Raw genomic sequence first — 19,501 nt, forward strand, 5'->3', positions numbered from 1 at the left:
AAATATTAAGTTCACCAAATAATATTATCTTGACTGACGTAATTTCATTTTTAATTTACAAAACAGCGTATGAACGACTTTTATTTTGATCTGTGTCGTGGCGTCATAATGCTGCACCAGACTCAGTGTGTTTGCTGGGATTCGGCTGGGGAAAGGTTTATCCTTTGAACTCATTCGTATTTGAAGTGTTTAAAACTATTCAGAGCTGTTTTTTTCCTACGAAGTAATGCAACAGTGTAATAACGTCACTTAGCAAGAGTAACGATAAATGAAGGTAGAATGATGAACTGTTGTGATGTTTTATGTGTATGGTGCAAAACTGAGTGCATACATAATGTTTAAAGCGCAACCCATACGAGTTGCAGAAAGACTTACGTTTGTTTATTTATTTACTTATTTTTTCAGTTAATTATTCTCGTCATCTTAAACATGACAAAGCGTGCAAACAGGAAGCACTTAAGCTGAAACAACTGAGATCTGCGTGACACTGTTATAAACATGGAGTGTATTAAAGAAGAGAATGAAGATATAAGAATTTCAGAATCATGCAGAGTGAAAAATGAAGATACTGAGGACCAAGTAGGTTGGTTTTCACTTTAATTTCTAAGTTTTTCCATGCTTACAGTCATTACAGTCATGACATTAGATGAGGAATTCAGTATTATAAGCTCCTGTTTATACCTGGTATTAAAGGGTTAGTTCAACCAAAAATGAAAATAATGTCATACTCACCCTCATGTCGTTCTACACCTGTAAGACAAATTAAGGGATTTCCCCTTGCTTATACCTCTGACTGATGATTCTAATTCAACAAGTGCTATAGATCTCAGAGTCTGATTCTGACAGATGCAGAAGATTAAGAGTAAATAAAAAGGAGGTTGGTTCACATTTAGAGTTGGAGTTGTATAGTTCACAGTAGAATGAACGAAATGTGTTGTTTCTGGTCAGTCAGAACCTCACCGATTTGAGATTTCACTGCAGTAGCAAATTTTTCGCTATTACATAGTCTTAAAGCCAATAAATGGCTAGGTCTGCTACCATAAGAATAATAGTTTTGTCTGGATTTTTAAATAAGAAATTCAGCTCTGTATCTATATAATAAATTAACTCTTTTCTGACAGTTTCAATTTTAGCTGCAGTCAATCTGTGAATTAAATTTGTGTCCAACTGCCATGTTTCTATTAATGTAAAAGACTATGCATTGTTTTAATTGCTCAGTAGAAACAGTCTGGGAATAAGAAAAATTGCCACCATTGCCACCTATCAAGGTCATGGGACATTACATCGTTCATATCTGTTCCCTTTACTATCTCCATTAGATCAGTGAGATAGGTAGATAATTTAGAGACAAAAGTTGGATCTGGACTACATGGTGTGTAAACTAAGAGAAAAGCTATCTTCCTATTCTCAACAACAGTTATGTAAATTATTCTGCCAGCATTATCACCATTTCTGTCTTGTATGGAGATATTTAAAATTCTTCTAACTATTAATACACCTTTAGTTTTATTGTCTGCAGCGGCCGAAGAGACCACCTTGTAAAATGTATTATTACATCTATGAACATCATCCTTCCTCAAATGTGGAATCTCATTTGGATCTCATGACGATTAAAGCAATGTCAACCTTTCTTTGTTGCAATAATTCAAAAAAAAAAAAAAACTTGTACGTTAATGGGGGCCATTTAAACTATTTACATTACAACTTCAAATTCAATTCAGCCATAAGTATCAAACAAATGCATTATTTGAACAAATGAGACAAAGTGATACCACAGCAAATTAATTATCTTAAGTCTACTTATCTTAAAGGTGCCCTAGATTGTTTTTTTTACAAGATGTAATATAAGTCCTAGGTGTCCCCTGAATGTGTCTGTGAAGTTTCAGCTCAAAATACCCCATAGATTTTTTTTTATTAATTTTTTTAGCTGCCTATTTTGGGGCATCATTAACTATGCACTGATTTTTTCAGCACGGCCCCTTTAAGAGATGCGTTCCCTCTGCCCCACGAGCTCTCGACTATAATACAGTGCATTTACAAAGTTCACACAGCTAATATAACCCTCAAATGGATCTTTACAAGATGTTCGTCATGCATGCTGTATGCATACTTCGAATTATGTGAGTAAAGTATTTATTTAGATGGTTACGTTTGATTCTGTGTGAGTTTGAGGCTATGCTCTGTGGCTAAAGCTAACATTACACACTGTTGGAGAGATTTATAAAGAATGAAGTTGCATTATACAGACTGCATTATACAGACTTTAAAAATGAAAATAGCAACGACTCTCGTCTCCGTGAATACAGTAAGAAACGATGGTAACTTTAACCACATTTAACAGTATATTAGCAACATGCTAATGAAAAATTTAGAAAGACAATTTACAAATATCACTAAAAATATCATGATATCATGGATCATGTCAGTTATTATTGCTCCATCTGCCATTTTTCACTGTTGTTCTTGCTTGCTTACCTTTTCTGTGCACAGATCCAGCCGTTAATACTGCCTTTCCTTGTCTAATGCGTCGAATGGGCTGGCATTATGCAAATATTGGGGTCATACATATTAATGATCCCGACTGTTACGTAACAGTCGGTGTTATGTTGAGATCCGAGTGTTTTCCGGAAGTCTTTTAAACAAATGAGATTTACATAAGAAGGAGGAAACAATGGGGTTTGAAACTCAATGTATGTCTTTTCCATGTACTGAACTCTTGTTATTCAACTATGCCGAGGTAAATTCAAATTCTGATTTTAGGGCACCTTTAAATATAACCTATCCCTCACCCACCGAACAGCTCTGTAACATAAAGCAAACCCACCTCATATAACTATTGCAGACTGTGGTAAGAACAAACCCCAGGCTGCCATCCTCCTGTCATTGTAGCGTAGCAGTTTGAAAAGAAACACTCGTTTGCAGTGATTAGTTGAAGCTCTGGAGTAAACTCGATGCGCATGTTCAATTTCGATTTCTTTGCCCACTAGTGATGGAATCCAGGTCGGTACTTACAATTTCAGAGAGCCAATTGGGTCATCTTTCTCGGCCCCTTCAGGTAACCCTAGAGGCCGGAGATTACTACGTCTGCTGCGGTCTTGTAGATCCATCACTTGTTGCTCGAGGGCATCCAGGCATCTAGTGTGTTCATTAACCACTCTTTTCTGCTAATTTATGACTGTGTCTTTAGTAAATCCTTACTGTAGATTTGAACACCAAAAGTGGGTTTGGGCTGGTACAAGCTGTTAGTAAATCTGGCCCCTAGTCTTTATTTATTTGATGTCTGCTACTTTGTGCCATTAAACTTGTGATCACCTCTATTTCTTGTTTCACCTTTCTTTCTTGAATTGATTTTTGACCATTTATTATGTTAATTTTAGACCTGATGCTGCTGAAAGAGGAAAGTCAAGAACTGAATGAAGTGGAGGAGAAACACCATGATTTCACAAGTGGAGACAAATCTTTTAGTTGCACAGATACTGAAAAGAGTTCCTCACAAAAAAGAACTCTTAAAACAGTATCTAAAAGTTGTTTCAACTGCCGTCAATGTGGAAAGAGTTTCACACGTAAAGGACACCTTCATAGCCACTTGAGAATTCATACTGGAGAGAGCCCTTTCACCTGCCAACAGTGTGGCAAGAGTTTCAATCAGAAAGGAAACCTTAAAAGCCACATGAGAATTCACACTGGCGAGAGTCCTTTCACCTGCCAACAGTGTGGAAAACGTTTCACTCAAAAAGGAAATCTTAAAAGCCACATGAGAATTCACACTGGCGAGAGCCCTTTCACCTGCAAACTGTGTGGGAAGAGCTTTGCACAAAAAGGAAACGTTAGGCACCATATGAGAATTCACACTGGAGAGAAGCCTTTCACATGTCATCAGTGTGGAAAGAGTTTCACACAAAAAGTAACCCTTAACGGCCACATGAAAATTCACACAAGGGAGAACTGTTTCATATGTCATCAGTGTGGAATGAGTTTCACAGACATGAAACACCTTAACAGGCATGTGATAACTCACACCGGAGAAAAGCCTTTCAAATGCCCTCAGTGTGGAAGGAAGTTCAGATTAAATAAAAACCTTAAGAGTCACATGAAAATTCACACTGGAGAGAAGCCTTACATGTGCCATCACTGTGGAAAGACTTACGCACACAAAGGAAACCTTAAGGTTCACGTAAGGCTACACACTGGAGAGCGGCCTTTCATTTGCCCTCAGTGTGGAAAGTGTTTTACACATAAAGGAAATCTTAAGAGTCACATAAGACTTCACACTGGAGAGAGACCTTACACATGTCTTCAGTGTGGAAAGAGTTTCACTTACCAAAGAGACCTGAAAAGTCATTTGCAGATTCATTCCGGTGAGAAACTGCAGTGTTCCGAGTGTGGAAAGGCATTCGCAGAGAGGATCAACTTCATAAATCATCTGCGCATTCACTCCGGAGAAAGGCTGTTTAATTGTGATTACTGTAGTAAAAAATTCCTTTTGCCATCTCACTTAGAGATACATCTAAAAAATCATGCGGTTGAGAGACCCTATTTTTGTTACTTGTGCGGAAAGGGTTTTAAATGGCTCGGCAATTTAAAATCGCACCAGAAAATGCATAGTGGTGTGAATGCCTGTACCAGAGCAAGCTACTTGAAACGGCACCAACAAATCCTTATTGGAGAAAAAATGGACAAGGTTTCACATAGTGGAAAGCTTTTCACTGCTTCAGAAACTTTAACACAAGAAGGGGTGCATACTGGAGAGAAGCTATACAACTGCTCTTCATGTGGGATGAATTTCAGCACATCAATTTATCTTTTGGCTCATAAAAAGAAGCATTGTCAGAAGTAGTCATAACGAAGGTAATTTGATCCAAGTTCTATATAGGAAGCTTATAAGAGGTCAAAATATTAGTCCAATAAACTTGTCTGGCTGTGCAATACCACAACGTTTAAAGGTATGCTTTTTGTTCATGTTTGTGGACTAGCAGGAAAGGAAATTAATTAGTTAGAAATTAATTAAGCAAGGCAAATTATATAGCACATCTCATACACAATGGCAATTGTGCATAAAGTGTTTACATAGATGTGAGAAAGAAAAAGAATATTTTAAAAAGTTTTTCAATCATTTAAGAACAAATAATTAAGAAGTTAAATTTTGAGTAGATGAATAAACCAAAGAAAAATATATATAAAAGGACAAAGTGAAAGAGTGCAGATTGCACAGTAATCATTTCATTTTCAATTAGTGATTTTGATGATGAATGATCTGTTGTTTAAACTTTAGTAATTTTTTTATCTTTGATTTTGTGTTCATTAACCAAGTTCACAACAACTAGATTGTTCTTGGTGGTTTAATAAGCGTTTTGCATTTGGTAGTTTGAGGAGCAGACACAGTCTCTATCTTAATTAGGTGATAGTCATTATGTGTTGTAATTTATATGAACTATGTAACAACTCAAGGCAGCTAGCAGATGTTCAGCAGTCTGTCTGCATCCTGACCTGGGTCCCGGTATGTACTAACACTATGAAGACTATCAGCCAGATTTCTAGAGAGAAGACCAGCGCCTTCCCAGCAGGGATGAAGATGTCTCACTTTAGCTTGTCAGGTCTACCCCAAAAACAAATTATCTATAAATCCTATCTTATTCTGTGGACACCACTTAGGGGGTTTTCATACTCCCGAATCAAGTAATTCTGATTGCACTCACTCTGCACGATTACACTGCAGGCTTACTGTCTCACTCATATCCAAGGTAAATCATCACAACTGTCATGTGTTTTGTTGAACTAATGACATCATCATTGGCTAAAACGCATGGGCAGGTTACTTTATTTCCTGAAAAAGTGTGCAACTAAGACCGAGTTGCTTTCACATGAACTAAAACCAAACTCGGATCACCTCCTATACGGGTAGCCTAAGGTTTGGTACCCCAGTGTGCTCCTGTATCTGCATGACAGCTTTCACGTTACCAATTTTTCATGTGCTCCATGATCTCTGTTTTGAACTAAACTGCTAGTTTTTCATTGGCAATAATCAGTAACACTTTAGAATACTGTTCTGTCATGAATAATTACATGAATGAGTAATGCACTATTAACATTCTAGTAACTACGATTAACAAGAAACTCTTACTAATGAATTAGTAAGTAATAGTGCTCAGTTGAATGTGGTAGTTCACTAGTGTTGTATAGTCGAGACCACCTAATCTGAGACCAAGTTGAGACCAAGACCAATGTGTGTTGAGACCAAGCCAAGACCAAGACTTTAAGGGGTTGAAACCAAGTCAAGACCAGACTAGCACTTCTCAAATTCATCTGGAAGATCCAAATTTACTGTAAATTACTGTAATTTATATTACTCACATTAATGATGTTAATAAATAAAAAAGACAATATCCCCATAGTTGTGGTCTTGAAACAAAATTCAGAGTCCTCTTAGTCTGAGACTGAGTACAAATGTGGTTGAGACGGAGACAAGACCAAGACCTTCAAAAAATGGTCTAAATACAAATGCTGCCTTCACGTGCTATGGGAAATTTGATAATTCCCACTCCTGAAAGGGTTAGTTCACCCAAAAATGACAATTCTGTCATTAATTACTCACCCTCATGTCGTTCCACAACAGTAAGACCTTTCGGTCATCTTCTGAACACAAATTAAGATATTTTTGATAAAATCTGATGGCTCAGCGAGGCCTGCATTGATCATTTCCTTTTTCAATGCCCAGAAAGGTACTAAACAGTTCATGTTTGTACAGTGGTTCAACCTTAATATTATAAAGTGATGACAATACTGTTTGTGTGCCAAAAAAAAAAACAGAATAGCGACTTTATTCAACAATATCTAGTGATGCTCGATTTCAAAACACTGCCTCATGAAGCTTCTGAGCTTTACAAATCTTTTGTTTTGAATCAGTGGTCCGGAGCTCGTATCAAACTGCCAAAGTCGCGTGAACTATTGAAATTTCGAAACACTTATGATGTAACAAAGCCTCGTTTACTGAAATCACGTGATTTTGGCACTCTGAACTACTGATTTCAAACAAAAGATTTGTAAAGCTTCAAAGCTTCATGAAGCAGTGTTCTGTATCACCCATAACTAGATATTGATGAATAAAGTTGCTATTTTCCCAAAAATGAACACAGTCTAATTAGTTGTTTTGAACAAAAAAAAATCCTTCCTCCACCAAGCAGTTAATCCACAGCAACATGCAACAGAATGTTGCTATGTGTGACACAGACACAAACACTAGATGGCGCAGTAATACCGTGCTGCAGTCTATCATCTATCATCTGGCTGTTCAGCTACTGCCACCTGCTGGTACGGAAAGGTATTTCATCTCACACAGGCGCAGAACGGACATGCTACTTGGCCTTTGGCTGTCGAGCGTTGGTTTGGTGTGTCAGGGCAACTTTGGACACAGATGCTGCCGACGTGAGCCAACCCCGCAGTCTGCTTTCGTCGCCACTAGTTCATCGGCGTCGGCTTGGTGTGTTCCTGCCCTTACAAGTCATTGCTTGATAAGGCAGCAAGTCAGCTACCTAGGTTTTCAGACACAGCCGTTGTCACTAGTATTGCTCTTTTTCTACTTCACTTTCCTCGCTTTTTAAGCTTCACTATCGCCACCTAGCGATAAGGCATACAGATCATATCCAGACACAGTAAGTCATCCTGTTTGATTTCATCAGTTTTTAAAATATTGTAATTTTGATTTTATGGAAGGGGTAGGTTTTGGATAAGGTTTACAGTGGGGGTAGGTTTTTAGCTATAATTACTGTGAGTCTGTATTCATTTGATTTGATAATTTATTTTATGTTTTAATTCTAGCTGTTATTTCATACTTTATAAGAATCAAAAGCAATATAAGCTAGTCTTACAAGCATTTCACTCATAAAACACAAAATAATTTACTTCAAAAGATTGTTTTATTCAATGAAATCCACGCTTGTTTCTTCGCAGAAGGTGTAACTTCCAGGGTTGTGGTTTGTAGTACTGTAGGCTGCAGACAGACTATTCTTGATGGTTTACACAGGACAATTACTCCGTGTCATTTGACAATGCCCCTGTCATTTTAAAGAACAGTGCACACTGGCGAGCATATCAAATATAAACGCCTCGTCCATTCATGGAGGTGCACATGTAGCAAGCGGAGGCTCGGGTCGTGGAGCCAGTCAAAAGTATAAACAAGTCTACTGTTTGAGCTATAGGAATTGAACCTCTAACCAGGTTTTATACAGATACTGTAATATGAATTCCAGGACTTTATTTTTTGTTTATTTTCAAGGACTACATTCAGAGAAGTTATCAAACAATATCTTTATTATCTTTCAAATTCTCAAAAAGGTAAATAGATAAATAAAAACAAAATGGTACAAATAAAGTGCAGCACATGCAGGGGCACATTTAGGTAACCAGAGGCCCCTGGGCTACAGTTTTACAGTAGATACAGTAGATTTGTACACCGCAGACACTGTTTGTAACATTTATTTTGCCGTTGCCTCAAAACTGTTGATTTCGGAGCTCTCAAACGAAATCACTCAACGATCTTAACAAATCTAAAGCACAACATGCAACAAATCAAGATCAACACTCATGAGAGTTGTGCTCATCTTGGAAAATCGCAACAGAATTGTGTTCCACATGTTCCACAGGAAAGCAATTTCCAGTTTATCCACTTCATCACGAGTGGTTAACTGCTGGTTAGTGTCATCAGCAATCTTTCTCAAGGATTCCTGGATGTTCCTGTAATTTAAACAGAGTGCTTTGGTGGCTTGTGCGTGCAAAGACTGTATCAGATAATGTTTTCAGGGTCTCTATCCTGCTGTTGTCATTTGGTTGTAAGCTGGCGGTGATAGTCTGCCATCGTACTGGAGATCTTGAGCAAAAATTAAAAAGTGCCTGAACAAAAGAGAAAAAGTCTTCTGTTTTTAGGCAGCAGTTCACACTGTTTACCCCACCCAAATTAATTGAATGGGTTGCACATGGCACCCATTCAGCTAAAGGGTTAATCTCTTTCATACGCGACTGCAAACCTTTATAACAGCCGGACATGTTGCTGCCGTTATCGTAACATTGTCCTCTGCAATTATCAAAGTTTATTTCCATCTCCTGTAAAGCAGTCAGAACAGATGTGCAAAGAGAATCCCCTGTATGGCTTGTGATGGGCAAAAACTTAAGGAAACATTCCTCAATGCAACCCTCTTGTGAAACGTATTGCAAAATGAATGTGAGATGATCCGTGCCATATCAGGGGGAGAATCAAAACTGATGGAAAAATATTTTGCGATCTTAATTTCATTCAGAATATGACAAAGAACCTTCTGCCCCATCAGCTCAATGAATTCTTCACAGATCACATGAGAAAGGTAAGAAGGGTGTCCTTTCCCTGCAGTGCCATATTTCTCAATGTGCTCTTTTAAGAAGGGATCAAACTGGTACATTAATTCTAAGATTCCCAAATAATTCCCGTTGTTGGAATTACCAAAAATGACACTATGACCCCTAAATGAAAGGCCACGCTTGGACAGAAATTTAACAACTGCTACCACTCTTATTAACACTTCAGTCCAGTACCCACACACAGTTCCAAACTGTTTCTTCAGAGAGGCAAAGGGAAGGAAAAGATGTGGTAGAAAAAAGTGTACAAGCAATAGGGATAACCGCACCCTGGAGAGGATTGTGAAACAAAACACATTCAAAAATGGGGGGAGATTCACACAGAGTGGACTGCAGCTGGAATCAGTGCTTCAAGAACCACTACGCACAGACGTATGCAAGACATGGGTTTCAGCTTTCACATTCCTTGTGTCAAGCCACTCTTGAACAACAGACAGTGTCAGAAGCATCTCGCCTGGGCTAAAGACAAAAAGGACTGGACTGCTGCTGATTGGTACAAAGTTATGTTCTCTGATGAAAGTAAATTTTGCATTTCCTTTGGAAATCAGGGTCCCAGAGTCTGGAGGAAGAGAGGAGAGGCACACAATCCATGTTGCTTGAGGTCCAGTGTAAAGTTTCCACAGTCAGTGATGGTTTGGGGTGCCAATGCCATCTGCTGGTGTTGGTCCACTGTGTTTTATGAGGTCCAAGGTCAACGCAGCCGTATACCAGGAAGTTTTAGAGCACTTCATGCTTCCTGCTCCTGACCAACTTTATGGAGATGCAGATTTCATTTTCCAACAGGACTTGGCACCTGTACACAGTGCCAAAGCTACCAGTACCTGGTTTAAGGACCATGGTATCCCTGTTCTTAATTGGCCAGCAAACTCGCCTGACCGTAACCCCATAGAAAATCTATGGAGTATTGTGAAGAGAAAGATGCGATATACCAGACCCAACAATGCAGAAGAGCTGAAGGCCACTATCAGAGCAACCTGGGCTCTCATAACACCTGAGCAGTGCCACAGACTGATCGACTACCGCATTGCTGCAGTAATTCAGGCAAAAAGAGCCCCAACTAAGTATTGAGTGCTATACATGCTCATACTTTTCATGTTCATACTTTTCAGTTGGCCAAGATTTCTAAAAATCCTTTCTTTGTATTGGTCTTAAGTAATATTCTAATTTTCTGAGATACTGAATTTGGGATTTTCCTTAGTTGTCAGTTATAATCATCAAAATTAAAAGAAATTAACATTTGAAATATATCAGTCTGTGTAATGAATGAATATAATATACAAGTTTCACTTTTTTAATGGACTTAGTGAAATAAATCAACTTTTTGATGATATTCTAATTATATGACCAGCACCTGTAAGTCAGCATGGCTTTACGATGTGTCGGAGCATTCATGTTCCACTATGCACACTTTTGCATGCTTCTAATCATCGAAACAACTTGTGAATATGTTAGTTTTATGTTAAAAAAAATTTTACAGGCAAAGCAGAACGTTTTTCCTTTGGAAGGCATTAAGAAAAACCCATTCCCAAGTTCACATCTTTGTGAAAAGTGGCTTTCTGCTGCTTATACGCATGTTCTGAAGCTGACACATCCACATTTTTATTTTGACAAGATTCTGGTCCTTTTTTGGCCCAGTATCCTCACTTGTTAATGTCTATTTTATTCCAACAACCCGGATCTGTACTGAAAGAATTGTTTGTAGTGCTCTCCAAACAGGTGTCAGCATCAGGGCTTGCTGTGTCGATTTCAACACTCGGCCGCACCAGACTAGTTGGGGTAGACGCATCTTCCAGCATGTGCATATTAGCAGGTCCACTACAGACTTTAGAGATTTCCTCAGCATACCATAGCACAACATATTTGAACAGCATGTGCATAGGAGCACAACAGAATGCAATAGAGAATTCTGGCATATAGCGATTTTAATTTAAGAAAATCAACATATTGACTTTCTCATAGAGCAGGTGCGATCTGTTCAGCTGTCGAGAACACTCTTTCACACAGAATTGAGGAAGTCTGAACACACAGGTAGATGGTAGAGAGCTGTGAGAGAAAAGGTATGTGTGTTTCTAATCCCACCAGAATTTGAAAGAATCTTATTCTGCTAATTGATTTCAATTCTTATCGATTCCTAATTTGGATTTCAACAAGGTAAAAAAAAAACCTTAGATATCATTCACATTTATTTTAAGTCTTATTACAAAACATTTCATTGTAGCTGAATATCATAAACAAAAATCCACAGGCTAAAGAACACTTACACAAAGAACTTTTGCCTAAAAAACAATAAGTAAAATGTACTTAATTTTTCTTTTGCAAGTTTTTGCACACATATTTTTAAAGTAAATTTCAAATATGGAATTAAGTAACTCTACTTAACTAAGTTAAGTAAAATTAACGTACTTAATTGAGAAAAAAGTAATTTTAACTTGGCCAGTAAAAGGTTGAGTAATTTCTACTTTGTTTTGCAATACATTTTACTCTAATAATATAAAACTGAATTAAACTATGCTTTTAAAGCGTATGCTTTACGTAGAAACATCTAAATAATACAATAAATATTGTGTAAATACCAAATCTACATATGAGAAGTAACACAGCACCTGAACACAGACCTCAATAATTGGTACACAATACACAATGACATTCAATGGATTATTTTTGAGAGTGAATGTGCCATTTTGAGTAGAAAATGAACTCCAAATGTCACAAAATGGCAAGTTACTAAACCGTACCATAAAAGCAATGATAAAACAGTGTAAATACAGCTGGAAAACATCGACCTCATTAATTATTCAAGGCCCAGTGCATGATGGAAACACCAGTATCAGAAAAGTTTAATTAGTTAAAAAGTTTAAAGTAGTTTAACTTAATTTTATAATGTTGATATTTACGCTTTAATTTCTACGAGCTTAAATTAAGTGCTAATATAGAATTAACTTAGTTTTTTTTTTTTTTTTATTGCCTGAACTATCTTTTTCTATGTAAAAAATACATTTGTTTTTACTGTAATACTTACTTCATCATAAAATCATTTTTTACAGTGTATGGTTTAAAAATACCATAGCAAAAACAACTAGCCTAACTAATGTAAATTTCAAGCATTATTAAAGACAAGTAAAACTGTTTTAAGATGTTCAGGTAATAGTTTGTCAAGAATGAGTGAATTTTATCTTTGTCTTTTGGGTTTGACCAGTGTTGTTATAGAGATGGTAGCAGGAATATTAGTGCTATCACTTTAAGAGCTGCATGGGTCTACACAAGCGTGCAGCACAGAAAACAGCGCACGAGTCATCTTGCGCTTGATTAGTTTAAAATCACATTAAAGTCCCTGTAAAGTCAATTCTGAGAATTCTTTCTAAACGCTTTATAAATGTTACAAATGTATTGCTGAAACACATTACAAAGTCTGTGAATTGTGTAATGCTTAATTGTGAAGTTAGAGCGTTAAACAGTTTTTCACCAGGTCTCTGCTCAGGATTGTTTGGGCGGAGCTATAACGGGGGTCTGATGACGCACATCGTCCCCCGAGCATAGCCCCTCCCCTAACACTATATAACTGTCGATGACGCACCGAGCGTTGCGCCGCCTCTAATGCTGTGTTCACACCAAACGCGAATAGAGCGTCTGGCGCGAATGATTTCAATGTTAAGTCAATGTAAAGACGCGTTTACGCGCGTCTGGAGGTCTCACGGCGCGAATGAGGCGTTTAGCGCGGCGCGGAAGACGCGAATTCGCCTCATTCGCGCGTCTAGTTCGCGCGAATTGAGCGTTTCGCGCGAATGGTGCTTTTTGTGCATTTAGCGTTTGACGCGAATTAGCGTCTGACGCCCGAGTTGAAAAATTTTAACTTTGGCGTAAATTCGCGCCGCGTTAACCAATCAGGAGACTGCTTGCTGCTGTGGCGGCAGGCCCGCCCGGAGTCACTCATTCAAAATGGAGGAACGACTGATATTATCAGTGAGCAGTCACCCAGAGATTTATGACACAAGTTCATACTTAAGACAGGAATAAAAAGGACCTCACTTGGAAGAGTGTCGGTGAGGAGATTGGGCTACCTGGTAAGTTGTAAATACACATTTTACTTTTGAGTCACGTACACGTTTATTGACCCGCGGCCTTCCCGCGACGCTGACCCCTACGCCGCTGTTCTGCTCTCCAGAGCAAATACAAAGCGGTAGCTCTCTCGATGAACGCATGATCAACATCAGCCATCTTGCAAACAGACAACCGCCTAGCACTTGCCCCTCCCACAAGAAGCGGATTTCGCCTCGGACGCGCGTCAATTTCGCTTCAAACGCTTGTTTTTTACGCGCATCTATTTCGCTCTAGACGCGCGAATGCATTCAAAATGTTCAAGCGGCAAACTAGATGCGGTAGACGCGAATTTCGCGTTTGGTGTGAACGCAGCATTAGTCCACATTTAAGCTAATGCCTTCGTCACGCAAATGCATATTACATGGTTGTTATAATATACAATATGCTCGGTCTCCTTATTTAAATTTCCTAAAACGATGATATGAAGGATTCTAAAGTGATCGTTCTACACCGGATAATTTTACAAACTTTCATCAAACAGCTGGGATTCACATAATCCGCTGTTTTTGGTGAATGTGACTGAACAGACCTCGGCCCCCCCTCCCGCCTCGGCCTTCTTACCGTCCCGACGATAACCGATGATGGGGCCGGACAGAGTCTCTCCCGTCCCGTCCTTCATCCTCCCGTCTCGCGGCACCGTCATTTGTCGACTCAACAACAGTCCGGCAGTACGTGCCCAATGAGTGTAAGTTGTCTTGTGTGCAGAGCCGGCCCTCCCTATAAGCGAACTAAGCGGCTGCTTAGGGCCCCGCCGCCACCAGGGGGCCCCCAAGAGCAAATAAAATGACAGCTTGATTTTGACATTGCGCATTCTATCAGTTGCAGTTCTGGCGCATCCGTCTGTAAAACTTGACGTTCATTCGCATCACGTTACACTCACTCACAGGACTGCACTTATCGCAATCACAAAAGTTCATATTATTTGCATGTGCTTTAAAGCATTGCCGGTTAAACATTTCATTCGCGTGCTGTTCTTAACCAGAAGCATGCATGCACACTAAAAGCCTGTCAAACAGCCTCCGATTAGTGGACTTTATCTTTTGCATCTGCACTAATACTGTCAAATACACACAAAGTTTAAATAAACAGTTGGTTATATCTAAAGTGAAAGTAATCAGTTGAGATAAAATCGGATGCGCATCTGTATTTTAGATGCGTGCCGGTCTTAAAGAAACAGAAGCCAAAGCCCCGGGTATACTTCTCTTTCCGCGCTCGGACGCGTCTCGTCCGAACGCGTTTGCATTGTGTATTATGTTTGGAACCTCACATGCCCCGAAATCGCGAGATGTCAGGGAAAACATAAGACTGCAAGTTAAATTAATTATATAATACATATAATCTGGTAGTAAAATATAAAGTGTCGCGCATTTTATTGATGCAAAGGGATATGTGTAGCTATTTTTTACATCATTTGGAACTGCTTTTTATTCACTAAGCAGGATCGGAAAAGAAAAATAGTGCATCCACCATTGCAACATAGTTCAGAAGATACACCAAGAGAACAAGAAACAAAAACGATGGGGAAGGCATGCTTCTGAGTAATAGTAAACATGCTGCCCTTTTCCTTAAAGGGATAGTTCACCCAAAAATGAAAATTCTGTCATTATTTTTACTCGCTCTCATATTGTTCCAAACCTGTATTCATTTCTTTCATCTGCTGAACACAAAATAAAATAAGATATTTTGAAGTATGTGGGTGTATAACCAAACAGTTGGTGGGTTTTTTCAAAATATCTTATTTTATTTTGTGTTCAACAGAAGAAAGAAACTCATACAGGTTTGGAACAATATGAGAGTGAGTAAATGATGACAGAATTTTCATTTTTGGGTGAACTATCCCTTTAATGTTAATAATATATTTATTATTGTTATCTTAATTTCTTACAGGTCCATCTAAACTGTTCATTTTATGTAACTATTTAAGTATTTATTTTAACACTGTCCATTCTATACATTTACATTTATTTTTTATATAAAAAGTTACTGTTTATGATTAGTTATTTTAACCGAGGGGCCCCCAAATGAAATTCTGCTTAGGGCTCCATCAAAGCTAGGGCCGGCCCTGCTTGTGTGCAATATGTTATAATTAGTAGGTAGTTCACAGTAACTCTACTAAAAAGTGCAACCCTCTAACGTGATTCTTTTGTTTATATGCATCAGTATGTTTGACTCATTAGACAAGTAAGTAGACCCTTTTCACAATGACGTCAGTTAACTTCCGCCTATCCGCAAAGCAGTGTATCAGTTGTTCCGTCTTACCTTCGCGCCGGCGACTTCTCGGGAAAATGCTTTAATAACTTTAAATGCGAACTGTTTATGTCAAGGATTTACACAGTCGGCTTATTCTGGTAATGATATTATTTCCTTTCTGTAACTGCCAGGGTTTCCACGAGCAGAAACTTACCGATATAAAGTTGGTTTGACGTTGGATGTTAGATATTCGATAGATATTCGGTCACGAAAATTTTCAATAGATTCTTTGTGAATAATTATAAATGTAAAAAAAGTGCCTTATTTGAAAGGTATTATAACATAGAACTAAGCACACATCGCAGTTTATGAGTTTTAATCCTCTTTAATGTGTAGCAACATATTTTATCTCTAGCAGTGATGCGCTAGCGCCTAGGCCAGATAGGGACCGTCTACAAAGTACATGTGGAAGAAAAAACGATCTTATTTTTTAATAATATGTAGCTCCGCCCCTTTTCAGCGCTGCGCTCGCTCGTTATATTAAATATTCTTGTAAAGTAAATATTCTTTGACAGCGATGCCATTGAAATGTACAGATCTACCGCAAAATGTAATTTCAAAGACAATTTTATATAGATGGCGGTGCGCTTGTATACTGTACACAAAATATGTAATTGGTTATGTTATTAGTGCTACCAATACAATCTTTTCATAATTCCCACTAAGCAAAGTTATGTCCAGAAGACGTCTCTTCACAAAAGTCGTACATTGAAAAGATGTCCACTGAGGAGCCAGAATAATAGTTTTTATGACGTCTTCTGAACGTCCAATATAGACGTTCGTTGAAACTCTGTACAAGGTTAAAAAATGAGCATAGACAGTAAAACACATGTTCACACCTTTAGACAACTTGGCATCTGTAATTCACACATCTTTGGATTATCAAGTCAAGTCACCTTTATTTATATATCCCTTTTTACAATGCAGATTGTGTCAAAGCAGCTTTACATTGATAACTGGTATATAATTTTGGCTATACAGCAGCTCTTAAAGAATGGTGTCAAAGCAGGCAGATCAAAGCACTGTTGAATATCAAATGTCAAGTGTCCCCAACTAAGCCAGCCAAAGGCGACAGCGGCAAGGAACCCAAACTCCAACAGGTGACATCAGGTGGAGAATGGAGAAAAAAAACCTTGGGAGAAACCAGGCTGAGTCGGGGGGGCCAGTTCTCCTCTGGCGAACAGTCCTTTGTTACGACTCGGGTTGCTATCATAAGTCGGAAAGGATCGCAACATTCAAAGTATTTATTTCAGTTCCATCCAGTTGAGGATCATATTAATCAGGCCGGTATGGACGGTTGTTGAGGAACTGTGGCACTGGCTGTCATGTCGATGAGGCCTTCACAGTGGATGATCTAGTCGACTCAATCTCTGCTGATACTTCAGGGCTGCGTTGTGGTCGTGTCAATGTGCAGGTCCTCGATCTCACCTGGATATGGCCCGGATCCGGCTGACTATGATAAGCCTCGGGGATAAACAGAGAGACTAATATTAGCGTAGATGCCATTCTTCTTCTGATGTAACGAGTACATCTGGTGAAGTGTTCCCGGTTCGGGCTGACCTAATTTATGCAGCCTAATAATCCTTTAACGGATTTGAAAATATAAATTCGAGAGAAACCAGATCTGAACAAAGACTTTCTAGCTCAGCTGGGATTCGAACCAGGAACCTTCTTGTTCTTGAGGAGACAGTGTTTTCCACTGAGCCGCTTGTGCTGCCCTTAGGCACAGACATACATACAAACATACATACACATATATCATACTATTTTTCATGTTTATGTAAAATAAAATAAAATTAAAAACATTTACAGGAACAAAACTCTGTGTAGATATAAACACAGATCAGTGTTCACTGAGGATTTTACTGTGAATGTTGTACATTTCAGAATGAAAAAAATGAAAATTCTATAATTTACTCACCCTAATTTACTCACCCTCAAGTTGTTCAAAATCTGTATAATTTTCTTTGTTCTGCTGAACACAAAAGAAGATATTTTGAAGAATGTGTTAAACTGAACAGTTTTGGGGCACCATTGACTTCCATAGTAGTTTTTTTTCCTACTATGGAAGTCAATGGTGCCCCAAAGTGGCCTAGTAACAAACTTTCTTCAAAATATCTTCCTTGGTGTTCAACAGAACAAAGAAAATTATGCAGATTTTGAACAACTTGAGGGTGAGTAAATGATGATAGAATTTTCATTTTTGGGTGAACTATCCCTTTAAGTGATCAAATAATAGATGATTGAACATTTGCTAAAATCAAGCAGAGGAGGATTAAACAAACAGCATTACCAGCTTTACTTATTACTAACCAGACTGACTTTATTTCTGTCACACATCTACAGAAGTTATTATTGAGAATTAACAGAAGTTTAGATGTTGATGTTTGTTTCATTTGAAGTCACCATCAAGGTGGAGAGTGTTGCTAGTTGGGATCTTGGTCCTCATTCTTCTTCTGTTAGCTTTTATTTGGCTTTTTATTTGGCACCATTGTTGTGAATCACATGCAAAATCTTGATGTCTGTGTGTGACGACATGGTTACTCACGCTCAAATATCTTGTGCACATGCTTTTTATAGCTTCAGGATAAGTGATAATTTAATTCTATTGGTGCAATACTGCAGTTTCACAAGGTTGGTGGACGTAAATGCCAAATATAAACAGAAAATTAAAAACCGAAAAGTAGATTTTGGCTCTGTGATGATTTTGTTATCAACAAGAAGTTGATTTGGCTTTATCTGGACTTTCTTCGCCAAAACAAATGTGTATTGTCACAACACATTGTGACAAATGTGTCCCACAGCTACAGCAGCCAATGAAAAGTTAACAGATGAAGTACAAGGACCAAGGTCCCAACTAAAGCAAACACTCTCCACCACGATGGTGACTTCAAATGAAACAAACACCAACAAATAAATCTGTTAATTCTCAATAATTCCTGTATACGTGTGACAGTAATAAAGTCAGTCTGGTTACTAATAAGTGAAGCTGGTAATGCTGTTTGTGGAGTTTAATCAGATTTTGAGAGGTTCAGCGTCTTTTACTTGCAGTTGATTTTATCAAATGCTGAATCATCAGTTATTTGATCAGTTAATTATCTCATAAACTTCAACATTGTTTCAGTGTTTCTTTTAACATTGTGTAGATTGGACTTATATAAACACAGATCAGTGTTCACTGAGGATTTTACTGTGTATGTTGTACATTTGAGCATCTATCCAAACAGAGTTTTGTACCTGTAAATGTTTTTTATTTTATTTTATATACAAACATGAAAAAAGTCTGAAATATATATAGTTTAAATATATATAGTATAATTTTTAAGTAATTATTCTACAAGTATGTGAATTTTATGAACGTGTCTAAGGGCAGAACAAGTGTCTCAGTGGAAAACACTGTCTCCTCACAACAAAAAGGTTCCTGCGGTTCGAGTCCCAGCTGATCCAGAAAGTCTTTCCTTCAGATCTGGTTTCTGTCACAATCCAAAGATGTGTGAATTACAGATGCGAAATTGTCTAAAGGTGTGAACATGTGTTTTACTGTCTATGGATGGATCCATGGCTCTTTTTTTTTTAAACCTTGTACAGAGGTCCAACGAACGTCTATATTGGACATTCAGAAGACGTCAAAAAAAGACATCATAAAAATTTTCATTCTGGCTCCTCAGTGGACATCTTTTCATTGTACAACTTTTGTGACAAAGACATTGAAAAGAAATCTTTTGGACATAACTTTGCTTAAGCTCAAGTTAATTCAGTTCAGTTCAAT

The 19,501-nt window shown here is 38.1% G+C and overlaps 1 protein-coding gene across 4 annotated transcripts in view; it reads left to right on the forward strand.

The window, feature by feature from the left end:
- LOC125251847 (gastrula zinc finger protein XlCGF57.1-like) overlaps positions 1–4,931 on the forward strand; it is a 37,439-nt gene extending 32,508 nt beyond the window's left edge. The window contains exons 1-3 of one of the 4 annotated variants that reach the window (XM_048164953.1): positions 70–155; positions 406–583; positions 3,378–4,931. In XM_048164953.1, the coding sequence (XP_048020910.1) occupies positions 499–583; positions 3,378–4,837 (1,545 nt within the window). In that variant the 5' untranslated portion in view covers positions 70–155; positions 406–498 and the 3' untranslated portion in view covers positions 4,838–4,931. Of the gene's footprint in view, positions 1–69; positions 275–405; positions 584–3,377 lie in introns of those variants that run through there. The other 3 variants (XM_048164952.1, XM_048164954.1, XM_048164955.1) reach the window with 3 other exon arrangements.
- Positions 4,932–19,501: the final 14,570 nt, after the last annotated feature.

This window comes from Megalobrama amblycephala, linkage group LG17, assembly GCF_018812025.1.
Source record: "Megalobrama amblycephala isolate DHTTF-2021 linkage group LG17, ASM1881202v1, whole genome shotgun sequence".
Taxonomy (NCBI): Eukaryota; Metazoa; Chordata; class Actinopteri; order Cypriniformes; family Xenocyprididae; genus Megalobrama; species Megalobrama amblycephala.